The sequence below is a fragment of the Sceloporus occidentalis genome, unplaced genomic scaffold (assembly GCF_023333645.1).
Source record: "Sceloporus occidentalis isolate IW3139 unplaced genomic scaffold, rSceOcc1.0.p SCAF_7, whole genome shotgun sequence".
Classification (NCBI taxonomy): domain Eukaryota; kingdom Metazoa; phylum Chordata; class Lepidosauria; order Squamata; family Phrynosomatidae; genus Sceloporus; species Sceloporus occidentalis.
Genome location: NW_028316987.1, coordinates 93151041 through 93178559, shown reverse-complemented (window position 1 = coordinate 93178559; position 27519 = coordinate 93151041). Strand labels below are relative to the sequence as shown.

Genomic DNA, 27519 nt, shown 5'->3' with positions numbered 1-27519 from the left:
GGAAATTTCGTAACGCGGTGAATTCGTATCCCGGGGTACCACTGTAGTAGAATTGCCACAAGAAACACTATTGAGAGCACCGGCAGAAAAATATCAAGAGTTTAGAAAGACCCATTTACCCTTGAGAAATGCTTTATTGTGATCTTGCTTGCATGCCTCTTTATAGGGGGGAACAAGGACACAAATCTTATAAATAAATGAAAATCATCAGATAGTTCCCCTTTAAACTAGGCTCTTTTAATCTCATACGTTCCATTCAGGCACCACTTTAGTGTCTTCGTCAGCCTCCGGTTGGCAGGAGATGCATGCCATTGAGCCAGAAATTCTTCTCGCTCAAGAAATGAGTCTTTGTACAGGTTCCCATTCTGTCCCCAAGCTTCTTTTAGTTGTGCTGCAGTGCTAGATTGTTCCTAAGGGTTGGGAAGGGGGAAATAAGCATTGGTTGGAGTGTGCAGCTCCATTATGGTTTCAATCCAAGAGAGCATTCCCCAGTTACAAAGCCAGGTAGAGAGCGAAAGAGAACTCAAGGTAAGTGCTTATCAATTTCTCAAACCATGGTGACTACTCTAGCTTTCCTCAGCCTGGAAGCCAGCAGTCATCTTGGATCACAATTTCCATGAGCCCTAGCAATGGCCATGCTGGTGGGGATGATAGAACTTTTAGTTCAGGACATTGGGGGTGGCATCAGGTTGAGGAAGGCTGTACCAGTCCGATGGTGCAATGGAGTACTCCAACCGATCTGCCACCAATTGTTCCTATTGCTGTCACCTCATCTAGTGCCAGGTTTGAGAACCAGTGTGGCGTAGTGTTTTGAGCATTGGATTACAACTCTGGAGACCAGGGTTCAATTCTGCTCTTAGCCATGGAAACCCACTGAGTGATCTTGGGTGAGTCACACACTCTCAGCCCCAGAAAACCCTGGTTTTCACCATAAGTTGGAAACAACTTGAAGGCACACAGCAACAACAAAGTGCCAAGTGTGTCAGGTGGAAGGAGGTCAGTCTTGAGAGATGGAGAAGGATCCCTCAGGAGAAACAGTGTCTAACATTCAGAAGAGTTTTCTGTGAAGGGAGGTAAACATCAACAAGCAAAAGACAAGGTTCTTTTATGGCAAACCCCTTCTGAACAATTCTTGCCAAGAGAACCCCATGATAGGGTAGTCTTAGCATTGTGATAAGTCAGAACTGTCTTGAAGGCACACAACAGCAACAACAACAACATCTTAAAATATATTATTACTGGCCATATTGCATGGTCCAGAGCCCCAAGCCCAACAACAACTCTAGCTTGTCTCCAGGGCTGGCAGCCATGCCATTAGACCTGCATGCTGGCCAGTGCTCTCAGTGTTGGCCTGTTGCTCTCAGGTTCAATGGAGGACACTCTTGCACTACCAGTGTTAAAGTGAGATCCAGCTGCCACTTTCCTTGGCTTCTGAGTCGGGAATGGAGGAGGAAGACAATCATCTTACTTTTCATACCAGGCAGAAAAATGTCTGGGGTTGCTTCAGGACTCTGGTGACTACCAAATTAAATGCAGTATTAGCTATCAAGGACTGAGGTCCACTCTGTTAGATGCATGAAATGGGATTCTGAGCCAGAGGATAATTTTTGACCTTTGGGTGACAGGTTTCACCTGCCTACTCCGTCCTTCTCAACTCTTTTTGAACCGAGGAGAGATTTCCACTTTGGGATGGTTCTTGCGGGGTGCATTCAAGAAGTGGGTGGGTGAGAGAAAATTAAGAGGTGATATGGTGACCTTGTTTTAATATTTGAATGGATCTCATATTGAAACTGGTGCAAGCTTGTTTTCTGCCCCTCCAGAGACAAGGACATGGAGCAATGAGTTCAACCTACAGGAAAAAGAGATTCCACCTAAACATTAAGAACTTCCTGAAAATAAGAGGTTTTCGAGTGGAAGATGCTGCCTCACTGTGGTGGAGTCTCCTTCTTTGGAGGTTTTAAAACAGAGTCTGGATAGCCATCTGTCAACAGTGCTTGGATGTGTATTCCTGCATTGCAGAATAGGGTTGAACTGGATGGGGCCTTTGGGATCTCTTCCAACTCTAGGATCCTATGAGATGTAAATCTTATTTATTTGACCCTATGAAATAACTTTCAAAGATCTAAAAGCTTTCCAATCTGAAAACCAAAGTTTCTGTTCCATGCAAAGCCTTCCAAGGTGGCAAACCAAGGCTGCTTTCAGTGTAAAACCTTTCCAGGCTTTAAATAATCTCTTATCTCCAATATCATATCACCGATTGGAGTTAAGAGCAGTAGAAGCACTGGCAATTTAAAGTGGGAACTTCTGCAGGCTGGATTGGGCCTGTAATCTGGACATTCCCCTCCCTGGTGAAAGGACTGGGACCCCTCATCCTACTTTTCTTCTGGTCATGCTGCATACCCTTCAATGTTTTACAAGTGACAACTGGGACACGTGGCCAGGCAATATCAAAGTATATTCAAGAAGGCAAATATTATTAGTGAGAAAGAAGAGTGAGCAGAGAAAGATGGAAGATGCTGCTGCAGGTTCCTTTTGCCTGAGCCCACAGGGAAGGACAACACTCAACCCCCTCCCCAAAACTCTTTGTGGACTTATCCATGGGTCAATGTAAGTACTGTACTTTAGCTCTTATTTTAAAAAGGAACCATCTGCTGGTGAAAGGAAAGAGCATGATCTGTCCTGGAAGCAATGACCCCCCCTCTGTTCTCTCATCCATCCAGTTTTTAGTGTGAGCACAAACAGTTATTCCTGCTGGAATTTTGTGAGTCCTTTGCCATTGTTTTCCCTTGCTTCATCCTTAGATCTTTTGTTACATGTCCCAAAGTTTTACCCTCTTCTTACCCACAGGTCATGTCAGAATCCATAACTTTGGCACCAAAGCCTGTCCTCGACTTATACATGAGGTCGACTTATAGTCGAATATATACAGTAAGTGTAAACTACTCTTGTACTTTGAAAATTTGCAGCAGTTGGAGCAAGCTGAGGACAAAAGGCAAAAGTGGGAGGAGAAGAGAAACATTGGGACATTTCAAAACCTACTGAAAAAGTGGATAACAGAGGGTTAATGGGGACTGTCTCTGCCAAAACGGGACAGTTAGAGGGTATGCATGCTGCAGAAAGAGATGCTGACATAGCTACTTGGCCAGTTGCTTCCCTCTTCTAGTGGTTCCTTCAGCCATCCAAAGCCAGCTTCGTGCCCACTACAACAGCCAAGAAAAGAAGAAAGGGAAAGGGATCACAGATCTAAACCCAATATCATTGGACTCAGAGCATGGAGACTGCAGGAGTGATCACTGGTCAAGGCCCAAGAAAACCCACCCATTTGGATCCAGAGTTGAGCCAAAGCAGCTCCAGCATTCCTCATGTTGCACGTTTAGTGCTAATGTCCGTCAGCCCTGATTTACTACTTTAGAGGCATCCTCCAACCTTGAGTTGTGGTGGCAGCTCCAGAGAAAACACCTCCCGGGGAGCAATTTAATATTGCTGACCCAGAAGCCTAAGGAGCCAGCGCACTAATGGAATAGCGGCCCGATGGGTGAACTGATCTCTGGGCTGTGCAGTGTCAGCCAAGCACCTTGGAGTGGCTAATTCCCCTGGTTCCCTCCATCCTCCTCTCTCACATTGCCCTGAATTAACTTTGGCTGCTTCTGCTTCTGCGACTGTTCCTCTGGCCCGTCCTCAGCAGTCCTTTTGACAGGCAGCTCCTGGGCCAACCCCCCTCTCTGCAGAGCAGCTCCAAAATAAAAATATCTGCAGCTATCCACCATCCATTCGGTGCTAAAGTCACACCGGGGACCTACTGAGGAGGGGGGGAAATCCACGGGCCAAGCATTTATTTCAAATACATATCTATAGATCTGTACCACCACCAAATCAGGTGCCTTAACAGGAAGAGAAGTTGCCTTTTCTTCACACCTTTATAAACTTTGGATTCTAAAGGGAGAGATCACCTTGGGGGCCTTCCCCATTTTTGACCCCCACAACTTTGCTTGGGGCCGTGATTGTGGCGTCGAACTCTGCCAACAGCCTTTCAAGGTCAGTAAGGAAGAACTGCATGTTACCAGGAGAGCAATGGAGGGATGGGAGTCAAGGGAAGAGAGAAACCAGGGTAACATTTGCACCGGTGGATGACTGAAGTTGCCAGCAATTTGTTTCTGCAGCTACCATTTTTGAGTGAAAGAGGCAGCTTCAGGGGGGATTTCCTTTTGAAGGGTTAAATGGCCTTTTGCATTTGCGGTGCCAAGAGGAAAAAGAAGAAATGAATGACTTTCTTTTTAAAAGGGAATGTGAAGGTTGTATGTGAACTACCTGCTTCCAGTTACAGGATTCATCCTCAATTCAGAGGTACATCCCAGTATTGCAACTCTGGCTTATTGCGATGCAGCAAAAAACAGGCTAAGGAAAGAAGCTTGTTCAAAAGGGTCACATAAGAACTTCCACTGCAGCTCTCTCTATGTTCAGGGCATCTTCACAGTATCTGTGAAAGATACTGTCCCAGGGAAAGGATCGCTTGCCCATGCTATCACATTGCAGGTCAGGCTGCGGAGAGAACAGTTGCTAAGCTAAAATTGGAACGGACAGCGGCTTTGACTTTCCTTCTCTCCCTCTGCTCCTGCCTCACTTCAGCTGGAGTGGCACTGCCTGCTTTATGCTATTTAAGTCCTTTGGCTCCATTAACTCTCTCCCTCCCTCCCTCACCACTGATCAATAATAAAACTATCCTTCAAAAACACTCAATACCATAAATGCAGGAGAGAGGGTTTAGGCTGGCAGCGTTCAAGTGCACCAGATTGTTTGCTCTGGGACCAAAACGGTTATTTTTCTCTTGACAGTGAATTAACCAGAAAGGTAACCAAGTTGGAACTGTTCATCACTCTCAGTTGCTTTAAATCCTATATAACACTGCACTGTTGTTGTTGTTGGGTGCCTTCATGTCATTTCTGATTTATGACAACCCTAAGGTGACCCTAATACAGGATCTTCTGGGCAGGTTTCTTAAGAAGAGTTTCCTCTGAGGCTGAGAGAGTGTGACTTGCCTAGGGTCACCCAGTGGATTTCTGTGGCTGAGCGGGGATTTGAATCAATCTCCACTGACTACTGAGCTTTAATTTTGGTGGGGCAAAGGATTGGCGATGTCTCATTGAAATCAAGACAATGCAGACTTTGAGAGTATCATTCGACTTGTGAAAGGCAGGTAGAAAGACTACAGCAGGGGTAGGCAAAGTGTGGTTTGCAGGCTACATTTGTCCCCTGGGGGATTTTTGTGGTCTTTAGGCCCTAGAGGGGTCATATATTTTGCACCCAAGTGCCTTGGTATACTCTTTAGGGAGCATTGGGGGCATTTTTGCTCAGGACAGACCCTTTTTAGAACACTTTAAGAGGAGTTCTGGGCCAAAAATGCACCCCTTGACCCTTACAATGCATTTGATTGTGTTGTTGTTTTTCAGGAGTGTGTGACTTGTTAAGACTTACTAGGGAGCTAATGTGGTCTGCTGACTTGGCACAGTTCCCCATCCTTGGTCAAGAACAGCAATGCCCAAACTTTGGACCTCCAGATCCTTTGGACCTCAGCTCCCAGAATGCCTGACTTTTGGCCAAAGTAGTTGGGCTTCTAGGAGCTGAAGTCCAAAACACCTGGAGGGCCAAGTTTGGGAATCCCTGGTCTAGAGGTGGCTGCGGGGGGGGGGGGGGAGGAATTTTAAACCCTTATAATCGAAAATCTACTTTGAAAACATTGTTGGTGTTCTATGGTCAAGGAGTGAGGAGCCTATCAAGTAGAATGAGGGTCTCTTAGTCTGAACTATCCAAGGTGCTGAATTCCACTTCCAAAGGAGGTCCAGACTTTGGACAGGTCCTTCAAAGTTCAAAGACTAAATCATGGAATGGATGCACCACTCCACTTACATTGAAGGCATGAGGCACCATAGGAAGAATACACTAGAGATGGAAAGAATATTCACAGTTATTTGTTTCCAGATCAAAAACTGCTTTCCTGGTGACCGCTGGGAAAATCCATTTGGAAAAACAATAGAGCTGGATGAATTTTGCTCAGTTTTCTCTAGTATCTGAAGTTTCTGATGTGTTGTGGAGGAATTATTGTGCAGAGAAATACACTGTGGCTTTTTTGTGCAGAAAACATGTTTCCTGCACAGAAAACATATTACCTTCTCAGGAACCATCCAGGAAACTTGTTTTCTATGCAGAAAGGTTGTGGGTGGTTGCATTAAAAATCATTATATTTCTCTGCAATATAATTTATCTGCAACACTTTGAGATATTGGAATATGAAAATACTGAAGAGGAATAGTGGGGAGAAAACTACAGTATTTATTCTATTCACATCTATTCACCCTCCCCAAAAAGGCAGCCATCCCAATCCATGCAAAGCAAACAGATGGCAACACATGCAATAACGTGTATTTCTGCACATTTGCACAAATAGTCTGGTAAAAACTGCAGAGTTTAAGGAGTTTTTTGGAAGCCCAAACTCTTGTGAATTGCATGCGGCCAGATCACATTCTATTCGACTGGAATGAGGTGTATTTTAGTCATGCAGACAAGCCCTAGGAAAGACAATGATGCTTGATAAAGTTGAGAGCAATAGGAAGAAAGGAAGACGACATCCCAGCTGGACAGATTCAAGGGAAGTCATGGCCCTGAGCCTGCAAGGCCTGAGCAGAGCGGTTGAAAGTAGGTCTTGCAGACTTGGAAGTCTTTCATTCATAGGGTTGCCATAGGAAAAAGTTGATTTGAAGGCAATAAACAACAATAACAACACACAGGAAAAACAAAGGGGTCAAGATGCAAAAGCAGGCAAGGGCCCTGCACCTTTGTAAGCTGTAGAGGAAAGGGAATTTGAGTAGGTATCATGCAGACCTCACTGTCTAAAATCCCCTTCTCTACACCTGAGCAAGGCAGGTAGGCCTCTGGCTTCCTGAGTTGACTTAGTTATGTGTGCTTGTTTCTTCCACAAGAAGCTAAGGATCTACCACCCAGAACCAGGTTCAAAAGGTACAATCCAAATTAAGGACAGGGTGCCTCTGAGCACCTTTGGAGGCTGGAAATTTGTTTTTGGGAGACAGGGAACAGATTAAGTCCAAACTCTCTCTGGAAGCCAAGATGACTAACTTGAGGCTGCTGTACTTTGGCTCACTAGAAAAAGACAACAATACTAAGAAATGTGGAGGGCAGTAGAAAGAGTGGAAGACCAAACACCAGATGGATATACTTAGTTATGGAGGTGACGGAGATGAATTTGCAGTAGAGGATAGAGGAACTTTCAGGTGTCTCATCCACAGGGTCACTGTGAATCGAGGTCAACTCAAACGCAGTTAACAATAAGATGAATATGCACTCCTGTTCTTTATTTCAACACCTCGATTTATGTTTTAAGAAAGAGGTCATTTTGTGGTTGCTTTGATTCAACAATTGGGAAACTTGGCTCATCAACTGCTCTCAGCAGACCTTGATGTACCTTCTGCCTATTCCTATTTGCAGAGTTGTGAAAAGTTACTTTGGGGCATTGCAAATTTAAAAAAAAGTTTATGTTCTACATAAGCTATTATAGGTACAGGAGTCATTTTCCAGAACATACATTAGCTCTGGATTTTCTGCCTCAAGCAGATGCTGGACTAGATCTCTGCTAACTCTATGGTTCTATCATCATCATCATCATCCCCTCCCTCCATCAAGATTCCTGACCCACGAAAAGTCTAAAGGCCACCTAAGTAAACTTCCTATATCAAGGATGAGAAATTTCTAAGCCTTTCATATGTTCAGAGGTATATAGCCAGATCAGTCTTGAATATGCAAAGAGATCTTGCAACATGTTTGAGACTGAGTGAAGGAAATTGACTTGGTCTACCTCCTCAGATGCATGGAGTGAACTGGTGCCCAGGAAGGACCTGTATAATATGAATAGTCACAGAAATGCAAAACATTGCTTCAGATGTTATTGGACAGTAACTCCCAGCTTTGCTCATATTGGCTACATTGGCTAAGGTTTCTGGAAATTATAGTTCTAGGGGCCTGCTGTGCTAGCAGACATGGAAGGCTGCATGATTCCCATCTCTGTCCAAGGTGATGCCTTCATTGAGGCTGGGCAAGGGATGATTCCACTCTACTTTGTTACTCACCTGTCTAGTAAGGCGGCAGGCATGTTTTCAAAGGAAGGGTTTATGAGCATTGGGCAAGGATGCAATTGCAAGCATGGCCACCTTTAATTGCCAAAGAAGCAAAAGATGTTTGTCCCTGCTTGCCATCTGATTATTGTTTAAGTCCCATGTATGTCTTTCACATTTCACAGAATGAGCTCATCCAGGTTAATGAGGAGGGATGATTTCTTCATGTTCGTTTATCACTTACTAAGCACTGAAAAATTATAATAGAATCATAGAGTTGGAAGAGCACTAAATGGGTTGAGGGAAAGACAAAATAGGTGCCTTTTTGGCCTTTGTTTGGCAGCACTCATCATTATGTATGTTGCCATTACTGTATCTTTATTTTGCATTTTTACTGCTGGAGATGGAAAGAGGTGCTTTATGGGATTTTCTGCCTCACATGCCAAAATAACGTGGCTGGTTTTGGGTACTATGACTCAGTTGAGTGTGGAGGCAGGCCTATATTGCTGTGTCTCAGGCAGCAAAATGCCTTGGGAAATTCCTGAACGCCTGGATTTGAAGCAGAAAATGGCTTGGTGTGCGACTTAGACTCATAGAGTTGGAAGGGACCTTGAGAGTGATCTAATCCTGCCTCTTGCTATGCAAAAATACATTACTTCCTTGGAGCCTTGATCCATTAAAGAACATTGAGGAAAGATGGGGACAGCAGGCTGGGAAGCAACAGGCACAGAACGTTGCCAACTGCTGCATGAGACAAGGGTCTGGTGCAAAACTTTTCCCCAGTTTTCAGTGTGACAACCTTAAATGGTGAATATGGAGCATTGGAAGCAGAAGGAACAACAGTTCATGGACTAACCCAGCTTTTTTCCTGATGTGCTAGCTTTCCACATGCATGGAATTTTTATTCTATTGTGTTAGTATATTAGTATTATTTTATTCTATTAGTATATGGGATGCGGTGGCTTAATGGTTAAGATGCCAAGTCTGGTGATCAGAAGGTTGGCAGTTTGAGACCTGACTGCCACATGATGGAGTGAGCTCCTGTCCAGCTTCTGTCAACCTATCAGTTCAAAAGCATTCAAAGGCAAGTAGATAGATAGGTACCACTTTGGTGGGAAGGTAACAGCGTTCGATGCAGTCATGTTGGCCACATGACCACTGGATTCATCTTCAGACAATACTGGATCTTTGGCTTAGTGAGATGAGCCCTGCTTCCTACAGTCGGTTACGACTAGTCATTCATGTCAAGGAACTACCTTTACCTTTACCTTTTATCATTCAGTCCTGCAAGCCTGCATCCTTTGCAGTCTGAGGAGGTAGATCTGTGAGAACTCTGACTGCCTGTTTGGATTCTGTTCATGAGTTGCCTGTCAACTTATGACAACCCCTTGCATTTCATAGGGTTTTCTTAGGCTACAAATCCTTTGAGGGTTTTTTGCCAGTTCTTTCCCATGAAATAGATCCTACAGCACCTGGGATTTGGTGGTGACCTCCCATCCAAGTGCTCACCAGGGCTGACTCTGCTTACCTTCCAAGGTCAGACAAGAGTGCAGTGTGTGGGTGCCTTCAAGCTGCCTGTTGATTTATGGTGACCCCATAGATTTCATAGGGTTTTCTTCGGCAAAGAAAACTCAGAGGTGGTTTGCTATTCCTTTCCTCTGAAATCTTTCCTGATATTTGTCTCCCATCCAAGTATTAACCAGGGCTGAACCTGCTTAGCTTCCAAGATGAGACGGAGCCTGGTGCCTTTAGGGCACTTAGGCCCTGTTCATAACAGTACTCAGAGGTTTAAATATGGTTGTGTCTTGGGTTGTTGTCAGTCCTTGTGAGGTGCTTAGGTTCTCCCAGACTATACTAAATTTGTGGGAAAGTGTGTAGTGAGAATATATGACAGCCTCACTGACTGTGGGCAGCTGATAGTCAAGAGTCCATGGCTGATAAGAGTGACACATGGCATTAAGAAACTGTTCTGGTGCAACAGATATTAGTCTTTTGGTTGGAGGCAAAGGCAGTGACTAGCTCTACATAGCTGACTTCATAGATTCTTCAAGCTGATGAACAGGAGTCAAGTAAACCAGGGCATTTTCCATGGGGTTGATAGAAGAGACAAGTAAATGCATGTATTTTGGATTAAGGCATGTTGTGTGTCTGAGATGTTTGGATACCCTTTGGCATTTCATATACGAAAACCAAGAGTCATGTGGCCAGGTAACATTAAAGTGTGGTCAAGACATCAAAAGTTATTAATGAAGAAGAATCCACATGCTAGGAGATGATGATGTTTGCTTTTGCCTTGGTCTACTGGGAAGGATTCATTTTGTTCTCTCCCAATGAGTAAAGAGTGAGCACAATATTTTTGCACTTTGAACTCTGCATGAATTGAAGTCAGCCAAGGACAAAGGAGGAGTGTGGAAGGAGGAGAGAGAAACTGGGATTTTTTAAAAATTGCTGAAAAAGTGGGACAATCATAGGCTGCATCAACAGGAGAATGGTTTTACCCTGATATCCACAGAAAATACTTTCTGGGACTTATAGTGGAAATGTAAAACCTTGGATAAAAACAAACCTTATTGAAATGAATGACCTCTGGTGGAAGCTGACCATACAGTTGCACAGGAAGACCTAGAGATTCCTAGAGAGAGATTTCCACTGGAAGCATACCGCAGAATTGTGTTGGAGGACTTAGAAAATGCCTAGAGAGAACAATTTTTTTGGATGTAAGTGAAACTATAGATATTGGTCTCAAGGACATGAGGGTTGTACTGCAGAGCATTCAGATCAAGGGAAGTAATCATACCTATGGACTCTGCTTTGGTCAGACCTCACCAGAAGTAATGTGTTTGGATCCAGACAACATGGTTTAAGAATATTGGCAAGCTGAAATGTGTCCAGAGGAAGGCATTCAAGATGGCAAAGGGTCTGGAAACAGAGGCTGATGGAGACTGGTTGATAGAATTGGGTATGTTTAACCCGGAGCAAATTGAGAGATGATACAAGACACAGCACGCAAAGGGATCTTGTAGCACTTTTCAGACTAACCGTGAGAAAGAAAGGAGTTGGTATCATAACCTTTCATAGACCTAAGTCTACTTCCTCAGATACATTTATCTCAGTTAGTTTCGAAAGTGCTACAAGATCCGTTGTGGTGTTATGACAGCCAGAAAATGTGGTGATGTAGAAGATAGAGCGAGTTTGCTTGCTGCTGCTCTGGGCAATAGGACCTGCGTGAATGGATTCAAATGACAAGAAAGGAATTTCTAGCAAAACATTAAGGACTCCTTGATAGTGAGAGCTGTTTGATAGTGCAATGCAGTACTTTGGAAGCTGGTAGACCTTCCTTGACTGAACTTTTTGAACAGAAGTTGGGTGCCCATTGGCCAAAGATGCTAAAACTATAGATTCCTGTACCAGCAGATACTTAGCTTAGATGATCTTAGGGGTGCGTTCTGACTCTATAGTTCTATGACTCTGTGATTCTATGAGCTAATAATGAACCATACTGTGAGTTCTTATTGCAGTCTGGGTAGAATGCTGACTATGGTTGGTATTAGGGCTGCCAAAGTTTTGTCTGCCCTAGTAAGTCAGGCTGCTGTTAAAGACACAGGAGCTGAAGGTACTAATCATGTGCTGTTTATTTATATTTCCCGCCTCTCTCTGCGGATTGAGGTGGGATTACAGCAAAAAAAATCAACAATACAAAATGCAAATACAATGTTATCTAAAAATACAAACAGTAAAACGGTCAGCAATACTGCTACCAATCATTAAAATATCCAAATCGTCATCTGTTCCCATGCTCTTAAATTGGAAGTGAGGGTGTTCTTTAGGATCAATCACAGCAGATCAGATGGATAGGCCGGCTGGAAGAGATCCATCTTAAGTGCCTCCTTAAAGGTTTCCAGTGTAGTAATAAGGCGGATCTCTTCCGGCAAGCTGTTCCATAGTTTAGGAGCTGTGGCTGTGAAAGCTTTATGGGAAGTTGTAACTAGTCTGGTTTTCGTGTATTATTATTAATAATAATAATAACAATGATAAGATGATAATAATGATGATGATGATAATTATGATTATGATGATTCAACTCCACCCCACTCACACCATCTCTTCCACTGAGTTACAGCATTTTAACAGGATGCAGACAAATGCCACAACCCATTTCTGCCCAGAAGCAGTATCACTCCTGTTAGGGTGTCACCTGGCACAGCTTGCACCCCCCTAGTGATGCCACTGCATTTATTGAATGTCTGGCTGTCATGCATTTGTTAAGGGCATTGGAAGCTGGTGGCGGCATTATAGGAGCTGTAGTCCAGAACATCAGAAGGGCATCAGGTTGGGGACATCAGTTCAGGGAAAAGCTACAGGAAACTTGTAATAGTGTTGTTTGTGCATAGTTGTGTGTGAGAGAGAAAACTACACAGTTTTATGGAGAATACAATTTGAATGACATCTCCAGTTCTTAGATGGGCAGTACAATTTGAGCGACATCTAATTGCAGTTCACAGCCAAATTGCTAAAATGCTGACACATTTCTCCCTTCTTCTTTTTCTCTCCTTTCCCCTGCTCCTCCACAGTTCTGGATTCCATTTTTGCTGGTGGTGACCTTCCGACATGGGCATTAAAACGACATTGCCGACTTACGAGCTGGGGCTCTACGCTTTGGTTGTGCTGGGCGCCATCATTTACAGTGGGATGGAGATCTTTGAAAGCTCTCAAGGTAACTTCTCCAATCCCACTGAGGCAGGAAAGAGCTGTGCTTTGAGTAGGTCAGACATGGGGGTAAAATGAAGATCGGTCAGAAGATCTCTGATGGACTATTTCTCCTTATAGGAGCTAGCCCAGACCCTTAGACCCTTTTTTTAGTCTGCATAGGTATGGTTGGTGGAGACAGAGAAGGGCCTTCTCAGTGGCTGCCCCATCACTCTGGATCTCCTTTCCAAAGGCAGCTAAACTGGCCCCTTCTTTGCTGTCTTTCTGTCAACTGGCAAAGGCATTTTTATTCAAACAGGCTTTTGGAAATGGAGGGTTTTTAAGGAATGGGCTTTTAAAAGGGTATTGTATTGTTTTCAATTGTCTTGTTTTTAATTACTTTTCATCATTTTTAAGTGTACATTTTAGATTGTTTTAATACAGTTAATAATTAATTTTTATTTTAATGTTGACTTTTTTTACATTTGGTGCAGTGGGCACTTGGTATCTGCTGGGGTTTGGTTGCAGAATCCCCTCGTGGATACCAAAATCTGTGGATGCTCAAGTCATATTAAACACAATAGCATTATCATAATGCTGACAATGATAAATTTTATTTCTTTCCCACCTCTCCTCAAGGCTTGAGACAGGTTACTACATGCCAAAATACAGAACACAATTAAAAAAGAAAACACATAAAACCAACCGTTAAAATACCATACTATAAAATGATACTATGGTGTCCCTTATATAAAATAGCAAAGTCAAGGTTTGCTTTTGGCATTTAGATATTTTAGGAATATTTTGAAACCATGGATGGTTGAATCTGTTGATAAAGAATCAGTGGATATAGAGGGCCAACTGTATATGGTAATCATTTTATTTTTTTCATTAGTCATTTTCATCATTGATGTTTATTATTTTTCATTTTATTTTTTCATTCAGTTCCCCTCTTGGCCATGGAAACCCACTGGGTGACCTTGGGCAAGTCACACACTCTCAGCCCTAGAAAAGCACTGAGAGGTTCGCCTTAGGGTTGCCATAAATTGGAAACGACTTGAAGGCACACCTCCACAACAAAGTCATTATAATCTGTAAACCACCTTGACTCCCAATCTTGGGATATGAAGAAGTGAGATATAAAGAAAGTTAACAACAAAAGCAGGTCTCCCCACCACCACCACACACACACATTGCCTTATAAAATAATATTGTTGTGCATGTGTTCTGCTGCAGCAGGAATAGACAAGCCATACACTTTAAAAGTTTGAAACTGTGTCATGCTGACTTTGGTGCTGTAGCATTAATCTCTGGACATGTCCTCCGTCAATGGAATCCATGATGGGGTGCTATTTATGGAGGAATTGTTCCTGGCCCAGAACAGAGATTTCCTGATCCCTGGCAGGTTCTGGCTTCCCTCCATGGACCTAGAGGATGTGCTTGGCCTCGTTTGTTGTCTGTGGAAAGAGACGGATACAAGACAATAAACTATGCCCATTGGAGATGTGTGCATGACATACCCACTAGCATTTAATAAATGAAAACTGGGACATATCTGGCCAAGCAACATCAGACTGTGGTGAAGTTGGCAAAAAGTTATTACTGAAGAGAACAGACAAACTAGAAGTGTCTGCAGCAGCTTGCTTTTGCCTGAGCCTACTGAGAAGGACAAGACTCCACACATAAGTGGATAGGTAACTTGAATGTAACATGTACACAAATAAGGAGGTATTCAGTACCTCCTTATAACATCTGTGTAGTGGCAGCCAGACGGCAGTCAGACAGCAGCTCCATCCTTCAGATCTCAACAACCACTGTCTAGCTGTGGGGACTGGTGGGAAAACTCCCTCTGAGTGTCAAACGGCTAGTAGCCATCCCTCCCCATCATCACCCTCAATGTAAGTATGCTGGAGGAACTTTGGCCCTAACAGTGCGGAATAAAAATTCACCCCTAGCCTTCCTCTCCCACGCAAAGTTCAGTTGAATCCATTAAGTCAGGACAGGCTGAGTCAATGGCATCATTAGGCTTGGTGTAACTCATGCTGTCACTGGTCCCACAGGAGTAGATTGGGATTCCTTTCTGAAAGCAAAGGCTCTGATAGCTGGTGGACTGGGGCACCTGAAGGGATCATCTGTGTCCCAGGCCATTCCAGTCTACTTGCCTTGTTTGCAACTCCTGAAGGGGTCCAGGCACTATTCGGTGAAGGGAGTGGCCTCCAGGTTTTCACCATGATGTGCTGACAGTGTCCCAGCACTCTTCCTTGCCACCCAAGTCCTCCCCTGGACCTTCAGTCTCCAGGACTCACAGTCTACCCTTGGAAAGGTGCAGCAGTTCACACCAGAAGATAGTCCCTTTCCACAAACACACCAGAAGATGCCCCCACTCCAAAGTGTCACCCTCTGCAGTTCACACCCCTTGCACCCCCCTTTGAAATGTCCCTGGATTGAATCACAACCAGAACTTGGAAATGTTTGGATTTGGGGCTCCTGGTCCCAAATCCACTAGTAAACATGGCCCACCTCCTTCCATGTCAATGAGTTCTAAGGAGATGTTCTTGCCTGGCTCATGGATCAAAAAAGGATCTTTCCCAAGAGCTGTCTCTAAGAATATAGCAATCTGTTCCGTGGTTCTTTCTACCTGTTTGTCTCCTAATCTGTCTTATTCAAGCACATCTTGATTCTTCCAGGTACAACCCATAAACAACCTTATTCAGAACATGTGTTTGCATGTAGTCCTGTGTTAAAGAAATCATTGATGTATATCTTTTTCCTGCCAAGTAGCAAAGGTGTTTCCTTCAATATTGCTGGGGGCACCTCAATATGATGCCTATTTATTTCCCCCAGAGAGCATGAACCGAAAGGCCTTTCGGGAGAACATAAAACCAGGATGGCATTACTTTGGCAGGAAAATGGTAAGTGATGCAATATGTTGACCACTCTTTTTTGCAATAAAGCAATAAAGCAGAAGCCAGAGCAAAAATACATACAGTATGAACCCCTTATGTACAGGTCTAATAACCATGGTTTCATTTTACCCATGTCTGAAAAAAATATGGTCCCTCTAGACATCTCAAGGTCCTCCAGTGCAACTCTATGGTTAACTTCTGCCAGAGGTTGACCATAGAATTGAGCTGGAGGACCTCAAGAAGCCTAGAGAAAATGTCTGTCTAGGCATCTGAAGGTCCTCCAGCATGACTCTATGGTCAATTTCTGCCAGAAATATAGGGTTCACTATTATCCATGATTTTCATGCAGTAGTGGGATCACATAGGAACATATCCCATGCAAATATGGAGGTTATACTGTATTCATAAGATCATAAGATAGACTTACACATGTGTACCTTTTAGGATTCTCATTTATGCTCTGAACATGTTTCCCCAAAACTACTTCTTAAGCCAGGCAGTATTCCATCCATAGTGTTTCTGAGGCACTGAAGAATATGACGCTGGGAAATGATGACCACAACACTGTCCTAATTGTTGGATACATTGGGGAAAGGAGTTGCAGCAGGACTCTTCAGCTGCCTATCTGGATGCTTTGTCATTGCTAACAACAAATGAAAGAATTTTTGAAAAATGATGAATGCAATTGCATTTCCAAGCAACACTTGAAGCTTTAGCTGTCATTTTCCCTGTACATTTTCATGTATCTCCATAAGACACAGGGGCAGAACGTCCACTACTTTCTGTGCTCAGTGTTGCTGCCGACATATTGTAAGAGACAGAGCTAAGAGCATCACATTTGTTATTCTGTGCTTTTATCGGCATGATTTTGTTCTCATAGGACTCTGCTGACTTTGAATGGGCCATGTGGTTCACTTCGTTTAGAAACTTCATCATCTTTGCCCTTTCAGGGCATGTTCTCTTTGCCAAGATCTGCTCCATGACTGTCCCTCAGGTAAGGAAGCTCTCTGCCCCATTCAAGAAGTTGCCACCAATACCCTAAAGACCCCAAGTCCTGGCCTGATCTTGGAAAGCCCTGGTTAATACTTGGATGAGAGATGACCAACAAAGGCTATATTATTTATTTGTTTGTTTATTTATTTATTTATTAGTTTTCTATCCTGCCTTTCTCCCAAAATAAGATTCAGAGGGAGGAACTGGCAAAACCACCTCTGAGTATTCAGGAAACCCTACGAAATTCATGGGGTCACCATAAATTGATAGGTGATGTGAAGACGCATACATGTACAAAAGCAACAACACCATCTAGTGACATTCTTTTAAATTACACAAAAATTACACAAAGACTGTGTGTATGTGCCTTCAAGTTGCCTATGGACTTATGGAATCCTCTTCAATTTTATAGGGTTTTCTTAGGCAAGGAATACACAGAGGCGATTTTGCCAGTTCCTTCCTCTGAAATATAGCGTTCGGCATTAAATCACTGATAATGGAAAAAAAATGTACGATGGTTCATCCAAAGCTGTGTGATCTGATTTTAGCTGGAGAATGGGACTGAAAAGCATTTATCTATGGCTGGAATGGAAAAAGGGTGACTGTTCGTAAATTTTACAACTGCATTCATTTACAAATATCTGCATTCACTTACATTTAAAAATATCAAACATACATGGGTGAGGAGAAGGGGAGGTAAGAAGCTTGCAGCCACCTTGATTCCCGTTTTGGGAGGAAAACAGGATATAAATCCAAGAAATAAAGAAATAGATGGGAGTACAAAATGAAGGAAGGATTCATTGCAAGCTAATGTAAAAGCAATTCTGTCTGTTCAAATCTCTCAAAACAGGTAGGCCATACAGAGACAAGTAAACAGGCAGAGGAAACACATCAGAGATACCCAATAAATGAATGCTCACGAGCCAAAATATATTTACATTTTGCAAGCTGACTTAAGTCTCTTTCACACCAAACAATGATAGAACTATAATACCACTTTTAACTACCATGGCTACATCCTATGGAATTTTGGGTCTGGTAGTTTGATGAGTTTACAAATCCCAGGATTTCAAAACATAGCTGCATCTGCACTGCAGAAATAATGCTGTTTGACACTGCTTTAACTGCCATGGCTCAATGCTATGGAATTCTGGGATTCATAGTTTTGTGGGATATTTAGCCATCTCTGTCAGAGTGCTCTGGTGCCACAACAAACTACAAATCCCATGTTTCCATAGCATGGAGCCATGGCAATTAAAGCGGTGCCAAACTGCATTAGTTCTGCAGTGCAGATGCAGCCCATGGCAGTTAAAGTCTGATCAAAGTGCAATAACTGGATAATTGTGTAGTGTGAGACTTTTGCATATTGGAGTTTGTTGAATAGGATTAAAATATTCTCCATTTGATACACATTTTCATTCTTGTTTTGGACAACATTCTAATGGCTGAAGAGCAGGGTATAAATACGCTAAATAAATAAATAAAATAATGGGATTCCCGGGTGGGCTTTTTTTTTCTGAAGGAAATCTGTTGCTGGAGAAGTTGTCACTGTGTGTCTTCAAATTGTTTCCGACTTATGACAACCCTAAAGAAACCTTATTGTGGGGTTTTCTTGGCAAGATTTGTTCAGAGGAGGTTTGCCACTGCATTCCCCTGAGGCTGAGAGCATGTCCCCAAAGTGACCCAATGGTTTTCCATGGCTGAGCTGAGAATTGAACCCTGATCTTCAGAGTTATATTCAAACACCACCACCACTATGAAAACAAAATGCAGTAACTTTTCTGGGCTTTCACTTAAGATCCCTTCTGAAAGCTGGGCATGGTGAGGCAACTATTCCAGCCACATGGAGGACAAAATGACCTCAGAAGCCTCACAAGAACCTCTGCAGGCCCACCTCACATTTCAGTGGACTAGGAACTTGCAGTCATAACATTTCTTCTTCTGTTTCCTCACAGTACAGGTCTGTGGTATACATGGTGTATGGGATGCTGGCAGTGCTGGGCACAATGGGCACTACCTACTTGATGATCATCCTCTCCCACTGCCTGGTGCTCTACACCATTGCATTGACTAAGCAGAAGTGGCTGTGCTTTGCTGCTGGCCTTTGCAGCCTGGCTTCTTTCAAGGTGGAGCCCTTCAGCGCCTGGCAGGTAGGTGCCTTCTGAAGATGGCCTTTGGCAAATACTTCAGGCAGGGAACTTCTCTGAGTTTGAGGGCTTGATTCCATTCCAGAGGAGTTCTTGGGTTGGTGGACACAATCCAGTGGTAGATGATAGGGTCAAAGGTAAAAGTGGTGGACCCAAAACGTTGTTGCTGTTGCGTGTCTTCAAGTTATTCCTCAATTACTGTGACCCTAAGCTGGCATGGGGTAGTGGTCTGAATGTTGGACTACGACTCTGGAGACCAGAATATTCCCATTTCGACCACATAGGGCAAGTCACATGCTCTCAGCCTCAGGTGAAGGCAATGGCAAACCTCCTCTGAACAAATCTTGCTAAGATAACCCCATATAGGTTCATCTTAGGGTCACCATACATCAGAAATGACTCGAAGGCACACAACATACAAACAAAGTGAACCTATCACAAGGCTTTCTAGGGCTGCGATTGTATGACTCGCCCAAGGTGACCCAGTAGCTTTCCATGGCTGAGCAGAGAATCGAACTCTGGTCTCCAGGACCAGAGTTCAATGCTCAAACCACTACACTATACTGGCTCTCTGACCCAAAACTACCAGCATATTTGAGCCTAAACCTCTCATTAGGTATTTAATTTGTTCCTAATTTGCTTCTCAAAAGAAAGAATGAGTATTTTTAGCAGTTTTCTTCCCACTGTGAGAAGGTCTTCAAAAACTGCATAGTTTTCAAGGGTATTGGCAGTTTCGGACTTATTCTGTGCAGAATTCACACATATGGGGAGTTTGTGCAGAAAACTGTGTTTTCTGCGCAGGGAACAGCATTTTCTGCTTAGAAAATAATATTTGATTTTTTTTGCAATGTAATTAGGACTGTGCTGTTTTCTCCCCTTAAAATGCAATTATTATTATTATTATTATTATCATTATTATTATTTACTCATTTATTTATATGCCACCTTTCTCCCAGGCAGTGACCAAAGGTGGCTTCCAATTTAAACCAGGGATAGAGGAAGGATCTAGCACCCAAAGGGTCCTCTAGAATTGACAAGACTCTGAAATGAGCTCTTTTCCTTGGTATATGTGGTAACTATTCTCTTTTGTCCAGAATGGGTTTGTAACAGGAACTTTTGATCTTCAAGATGTTCTCTTTTATGGAGGGAGTGGCTTCAGTATCATGCGCTGCATGAGTTTCGCCCTGGAGAACTGTGAGAAGAAGGAAGGCAACTACTCCATCTTCGCCTTATTGAAATACAATTTCTACCTCCCCTTCTTCTTCTTTGGGCCAGTCATGACCTTCGACCGATTCTGTGAGCAGGTGGGATGCCTCCACTCTATGCGCCTTGTTGCCCCTTTTAGGGGCTGGTTCATATGTCCCTCTCACATGATTGTTGTCAATACCTGTGTGCACAAAAATCCAATGCAACATGTAACATGATTCAAGAAAGCTTAGCCCAACCTGGTGACCTCCAAATGTGCCCAACTGCAATTCAGGAGATTTTTTGGAAATGGTAGCTCAACAGATCTGAGCCAGGGTCGTGTGAGTGGCATACATGCATGTAGCATGGATTTACATGCACATCTGTCCTATTAAGTTTGTTCCTATTCAGTTAGTAACCCGTACCTCCTTCCACAACACCTCTGTCATTCCAAAGCTGCATTTAGAAGTCTTATATTTTATCCACATTACTTTTGTTACTCTTTTCTTTGGTTGCCTACATTGTATTTCTAAATGCTCAATTGACTGAATCTGGGGACTGAAGGAAACGTTTAATTTTCAGGGGCAGAATTTTTATTTGGCAGAGCAATGCTTTCATCTTGCCCCCGCCCATAGTTGCATCTGACCCTGTCCCGTTATGGCTGCTCAAAGGTACAAGACACCACTTGAAGTGCTGCAGCTCCATCCTGTGGAATCCTGGGATTTGGTTTTACAAGATCTTTAGTCTTTTCTGCCAACACGTGATGGTGCCTCACAAGATTACAAATCCCAGGATTCAAAAGGATGGAGCCATGGCAGTTAAAGTGAAGACAAACTACATTATTTCTACAGTGTAGATGCACCCGGGGCAGGCTCTGTGTTGTGTGATGTAATGCATATCTCCCATGCTCTGATACCAACACACCTAGACTGCAACAGGTGGGAAAGACCCTGCTAGCATTTCCATGTCTGTTCTGCAGGAACTAGGAGGTTTCACTTGCATTGTTTTCCCCATGGTACTCTTTTGCTACCCATATACTATTCTCTGCACCTTCATCATCATTCTCTCCCCCAATCCTCTGCCCCCAGGTCCACATCAGTGAGCTGCGGCGTAAAGATTATGAGATGTGGCACATCCGAGTCCATGCTGTCATCCATCTTTTGGCCATTGCAATTGTGGATGTCTTTTTCCACTTCTTCTACATTCTGACTCTCCCTTCAGACATCAAATTTGTAAGCCAACTCTCGGACTGGGCCTTGGGTAAGTGGCTTGGATTTATTTTCCAAAGGTGCTTCTTATGTTAAGGATATAATATATTTTCATAAATTACTTTCACAAGAAATGCCTTGTGAGGAGAGAGGAGAAAAACAACCCACATAGGCACATGCTAGACTCCTTGCTTCACCAGATTCTATATATTACAAGGGACATGAAACAGGTCGAAGGCTTTCATGGCTGGCATCCATAGTTTTTTGTGGGTTTTTCGGGCTATGTGGCCAGGTTCTAGCAGAGTTTCTTTCTGACGTTTCGCCAGCATCTGTGGTTGGCATCTTCAGAGAATGCTTTGCCTGGAAAAATTGGGTGTATATATACTATGTGAGCCTGGGAATGCAGGAGTGATTTGCATGTGTCTTGTTCTGTTGCTGATGGCTGGCCTCAGCCTGGGAGGCTAATGGAAAAGAGGATTAATGTCTGCTAATTGGTGATCATTATCTGCTGGGAAAGCCCCTGACTCTGAATAGTTTCCCATTTGCATTTGCTGAGTTCTTATTTTGCTATTCCTCAGGACTGGTAGCCAAATTTTGTTCACTTTAAGGGTTTCTTCTTATCACTCCTGCATTCCCAGGCTCACACAGTATATATACACCCATTTTTTCCAGGGAAAGCATTCTCTGAAGATGCCAGCCACAGATGCTGGTGAAACGTCAGGAAGAAACTTTTCTGGAACATGGCCACATAGCCCGAAAAACCCACAAAAAACTAGACATGAAACAGGATTTGTCTAAGAGCTCCACTTAGCTTTTACTGTTCAAATTTTTGTTCCTAATTCTCATTGTTAAACTGGGAAACAAACAAATGATGCCACGTTGATGTATACATGTAAACAGAAATGCAATAAAAATTTAAATTAAAATTTTGTCACTTTTGTAAGTTTTAAATTGTATTGTGCTTTTAAACTGCAAACTGCTTCCTCCCAATTTTGTGGGGAAAGCGGGTTACAAATCATCATCATCATAACCATCATTATTGTCATATCTGGGCTTGCATATGCAAGGCTGGAACCAAAAGTTGCCCTCCATGGATTAAAGGGCTCCACTCGTAGCAACTCTTCTTCTTCTGACCACCTACCCCATATACTGTAACCTACCCCATTTTGCAAGGGCCTTCAGCTGTCTCTGTCATCCCAATTCCACATTAGTGGAGGAATTGTATGTCTGGCAAATCTACCACAAGGAATGAAGGGGAAGAGCCAGGTCTATTGTTTTCCTTGGCATAGTCATCACATTACTCAGCCTTCCCCAACCTGATGACTTCTGAAGGTATTGTAGTGCAGCTCCCAGATGTTTTGCTGGCTATGTGTTTCTGGGAGTCCAAGACATCTGGAGAACAACACATAAAAGAAAGATGCCTTGGAGTCTATCACTGCCGGAGAATTACGTTTTTGGACCACTGGAGTGGCCACTCTAGATGGAGGTTCAGGGGTTGTAATCCAAGTTACTTTTCCCAGCTCTTCTGATTTCTATGCTGCTCTAGCAACCCCACTGCAGTATGAGCCATGTTTGCATTCTGATGCCATACTTGAAACTGGCATCAAGTCAGCTTTTGTCATGCAGATGCACGATATTGTGAAGGGTATCTGTAGTTGCAACTTGCTGCTGTGAGTGTTGAGAGCCAATCTTATATTGGGTGAAAGAACTGTGTGTGGAGGCCCTGTGCAGCTGTTCAAAATATAGGTTGCATCTCCCTTATCAGAAACATTTGGGGCCAGAAGTGTTTTGAATTTCATTGTTTGAATTTTTAAATATTTGCTTATACATATCTTGGAGAAGGGACCCAAGTCAAAGCATGAACATCATTTATGTTCTATATACCTTATACACATAGCCTGGAGGTAATTTTATACATGATATTTTTTAAAATAAGATTTCTAATCATTTTGTGCATGAAATATAGTTTGTGTACAGTGAACCATCAGAAAGCAATTATCTCAGCCACCCATGTGGACAATTTTGGATTGTGGAATATTTCAGATTTTGGAATTCCAAGGAAGGGAGACTCAACCTGTATCCTCAAGCTCTGAACATCACCATTTTTTAAATAAGATTCAAATGTCAATCTGGTCAGCATCTGTACTTGGAATGGAGTAGGAAGGCATCGTTCTTGCTTTTTGTCTCAGGCAAAGGCTGGTCCAGGCAGGAGCCAGGTCTTTCAGCAGAAAACCATGTTTGCTGAACTTTATTAGCTTCTTTGAGGTCAATTACACTGCTTCAATTCCTATCAAGCTATGCTCCCTTTACTGCCCATAAATCTTTAGTATTAGGTTTTGTCTTTTCTATTGCTCTTAGGGGTTGTTCCCACTAGGTGAAACCCTGCGTTCTGAATCGAATCCAAGGAGTGGCGTTCCTATTAGGATCCTATTTAAACCTAGAACGGTTCTAGAGCAACCCGCAATCGTCCCCACTACAAATCGAATCGTAGAGCGGGATAAAAATTTAAATCGAATTTTCCTCATTTAACGCGTGTTAAAAAAACACTAGGGTCCGACCTACGTTTTTCCCTTGATTCGAGTTAGGAACCGGAGTATTTAAATAGGAACGACAGCCTTTGAATCGTGTTAGATGGATGGGAGGAGCGGACTGCGATGGGGCTGGCCTTGGGGGAGTTGCCCTTTCTGTCCCCATCCGTCGTGGCTGTGGCCATTTTTGCTTCCCTCACCCCTTTGTCCGCTGTGGTCTTTCAATAAGAGATAAGGATTATTTTTATTTTTCATTTTAATGGTTTACAGGCGCTTAATCTCTTCAGCGCTTTAAGCGCCTGAAGTCCCTGCTGCTCAAGCGCCTGCATCTGCCGGTGGATTGCAACCTCCCCTCTGTGTGGGGAGAGCCCATTTCTAACGGAGGAGAGGCAGGAAGGGAAGGCTCCTCTCGAAGAGGCATTCCCTGCCCGCTTGGGCTCTGATCTCGCCCAGACAGGGAAGGGAAGGCTCCTCGCGAGGAGGCATCTGATCTCGCCCAGGCAAGGAAGGGCTCTGATCAATGGGGGGGGGGGGGATAGAGCCTTTCTCCCTCCCTTTCTCAAACGGAATCTGCCTTCTCCTCCAACCCTGGAAAGAGAATCTTTGGGAAGAGTGCTCCCTCCCTGCTTTTCCAGCAGCCTCCTTCATTGATCTCTGGGCTCTCTGAAGGGATTCTCCCTGGCTGTCTTTTGGGAGACATGAAGAGGGGATGCTGTCATGCAAAACCTATCCCATAGTTCCTCTGGAAAGAGCTTGGGTTTCCTAAATTCGCTAAATTCACAAACAGTCAATGAAATGGAAACGATGCCAAAAGATAAATCGCTTCCAAATATTCCGGATTAACGTTACGTCATTCTGACGTACTATTGATTGACAGCTCCAAATAAGGTATGGAGGAGAAGAATCGCTTTATTTATACACCGATTTCATGCCAAGTAGGAACGCTTGCAGGTAAAAACTTCGATTTAAATAACCAGATGGGAACGATGAACAAAGCGATTCGGATAGCGGGATAAGAACAGTGTTATTTTGAATCGATTTTATTAAAAACGTTGTATTTTAAATCGTTTCAAATCTTAAGTGGGAACAACCCCTAAGAAACATAACCCTGTTGAATGTTGCACATATATCCCTGTGCTGTTGATTTTCTGTTTTTCAAACACAGAATCATAGAGTTGGAAGAGACCCCAAGGGCCATCGAGTCCAACCCCCTGCCATGCAGGACTACATACAATCTAAGCATTCCTGCCAGATTGCCATCCAGCTTCTAACATGTAGTTCCTCCTCTTTGCTCTTTTCTTTCACAGCTGGCTTGGCTTACTCCAACCTGGTATATGACTGGGTAAAAGCTGCTGTGATGTTTGGGGTTGTCAACACTATCGCCAGGCTGGATCACCTGGACCCACCTCAGCCCCCCAAGTGCATCACCATGCTCTACGTCTTTGCAGAAACGTGAGTGCTCCTTGATGTGGCTACAGTTTGATGGTCCAGACACTGCCTTCCATGGTCTGGCTAACCGCTTCAGGGGATAGGGCTTTTAAAAACAAAATAACCCTGGGAAATTTTAAAGGCCAAATAATGCCCATTGGCCAGAATTCTGCTGGTGATATATACTTGCACAATCTAGAGTTACCCAAGCATTAAGCCATGGTAGTTAAAGTGGTGTCAAACTGGCTTCTTTCTGCAGTGCTGATGCAGCCTCCATGTAGTTATCATGAGTATTGTATTGGTGGATGAGAATCTCAATTATTAAAAACACCTCACTAATATTCTGGAAATGCGCCTTATAAGAACATGAACAGATGTAGCTTTAGGCAGGATCCTAGGAAATGCTGCTTAATTGGAAAGATTTGATTTTTAAAAACCTTTGCATTCATTTTGTTACAGGCACTTCGACAGAGGAATTAATGACTGGCTGTGCAAGTAAGTTTCTTTACTAATGTCTCTTGGCTTTCTTTCTTGGGATCTCCAGGAGATTTTCACATCTCAGAACAAATTATTAGGACGGGGAAATAACTAAAGTTCATTGACTCTCCACAATTCCTTGGATCAGTGAAATCTCACACCATTACAGTGATGTGACTTGTTTTGTTTTTGACCCCCAGGTACGTCTATGATTATCTTGGGGGGAACCATGACAACATCTTGAAAGAGCTGGTGGCCACTATCTCCACGTTTGTTGTCACTACTCTCTGGCTGGGCCCTTGCGAAATCGTTTACATCTGGTCCATCTGCAACTGCTTTGGCCTCAATTTTGAGCTGTGGGTTCAGCAGTTTTTTCAGCTGAAGCCATTTGCCTGGATAGAGGTAAGACACTTTTCCTTGGCTACATCTGCACTGCAGAATCAATGCAGTTTGACTCTGCTTTAACTACCATGGATCAATGCTTTGGAATGGCAGGATTTGTAGTTTCCCGGGGTATTTACCCGTCCCTTTCACAGAGCTCTGGTGCCCCAACGAATTACAAATCCCAAAATTCCATAGCACTGAGCCACAACAGCTAAAGCGGTATCAAACTGCATTAATTCTGCAATGTAGATGCAGCTCTTGATGTACTGTCAGCCTTCTAAGACCCTCTACTTTAGGAGTAGGCAATTGTGGAGGTTTCCTGGCCTGCAACACCTCATTGTCTACCCAAGAACCACTGCAGACCACCCTACTCCTTCTTTGGTCTTTGGGTTTTACTTTTGTCCTCCTTCCTTGTTCATGCTTCATATCTTCTCTCTTTGCAGGGTATGTTGTCCGAGGCAATGTCCCGACGGATTCGGGCCTTCTTTGGGGCGGCCAATTTCTGGGCCATTGTCCTCTATAATATTCTCGCCCTTAACAGCCTAGACTTTGCACTTCTTGTCTCCAGGAGAATTCTTCTAACAGGTAAATGATATTTAAAGCCCTAAACAGCTTGGGACCTCGATATAAGAAGGAACATCTCTCTCCAAAAAATACTGCCCAGGATTTGAGGTCTGCTGGAGGGACTCTCCTCTGTGTCCCATCAGTCAGGGATATATACTGTTTTTGTTGTTGTTGCGTGTCTTTAAGTCATTTCCATTTATGAACTGATGAAATTAAAAACTGGTCTTGGGGGACAGAACTAACAGTTCAGTATTTGGGAGGCCAGATGCAGGCAAACATTGTGGCCCATTTCTGCCACGAAAACACTGCCCCAAAGATGATGATGATGTAGTGACACTGCTGACAGAACAATAGGCCCACTATCTTTTGGACAGAGGGGAAAACCACTATAATTGCATTTAATTCTGTGGCCCAGATATGCTTTATTGCTCACAATGTTACCGGTCCTCAACACTCACAGGATGGACATTATCTAACCGGGCTCAGCTGTGCAATACCTGCCCTGAGACCATCCTGATAGCATCTCTTTCTCCTTCTTCTCCCTCTCTTTCTGCATCTCAGGTTTCCCCATTAGCACTCTCTCCATTTGGCTCATTACCTACTGTGGTGTGCAGCTGATCAAGGAAAGAGAACGGATCCTGGCCATCCGAGAGGAGGAGAAAGAAGCCAAGGAAAAGGCAGAGTAAAGGACGAATGAAGGAAGGCTGGTCTGAAAAATGACGACTGCCCCTCACTGTCTTCCTGGATCCACTAAGCCAAAGCACCACATCTTTACGGCTTGGGCACTGAGCACAGCCAGCTGCAAAGCTCCTCTGTCACTGTGGACAACCTCACCTGTGTAATACAAATCCTTTTCCAGTTTAAATAAAAAGATATTTTCTATAAGACTTGAA

The 27519-nt window shown here is 43.4% G+C and overlaps 1 protein-coding gene across 3 annotated transcripts; it reads left to right on the top strand.

Moving 5' to 3' along the window:
• The first annotated feature begins 466 nt into the window (after window positions 1-466).
• On the top strand, window positions 467-27519 carry HHATL (hedgehog acyltransferase like). 3 transcript variants are annotated; one of them, XM_089531466.1, is made up of 12 exons: window positions 467-528; window positions 12692-12834; window positions 15651-15718; window positions 16593-16706; window positions 18661-18855; window positions 19947-20156; window positions 21126-21297; window positions 25081-25225; window positions 25661-25696; window positions 25879-26080; window positions 26506-26647; window positions 27188-27519. In XM_089531466.1, exons 2-12 carry the CDS (start codon window positions 12729-12731, stop codon window positions 27310-27312), a joined length of 1515 nt encoding a protein of 504 aa, XP_089387592.1. In that variant the 5' UTR covers window positions 467-528; window positions 12692-12728; the 3' UTR covers window positions 27313-27519. The 3 variants fall into 3 exon arrangements, with proteins under 3 accessions (XP_089387592.1, XP_089387590.1, XP_089387591.1); XM_089531464.1 differs by lacking the exon at window positions 467-528 and adding an exon at window positions 3751-4035; XM_089531465.1 differs by lacking the exon at window positions 467-528 and adding an exon at window positions 10737-10837.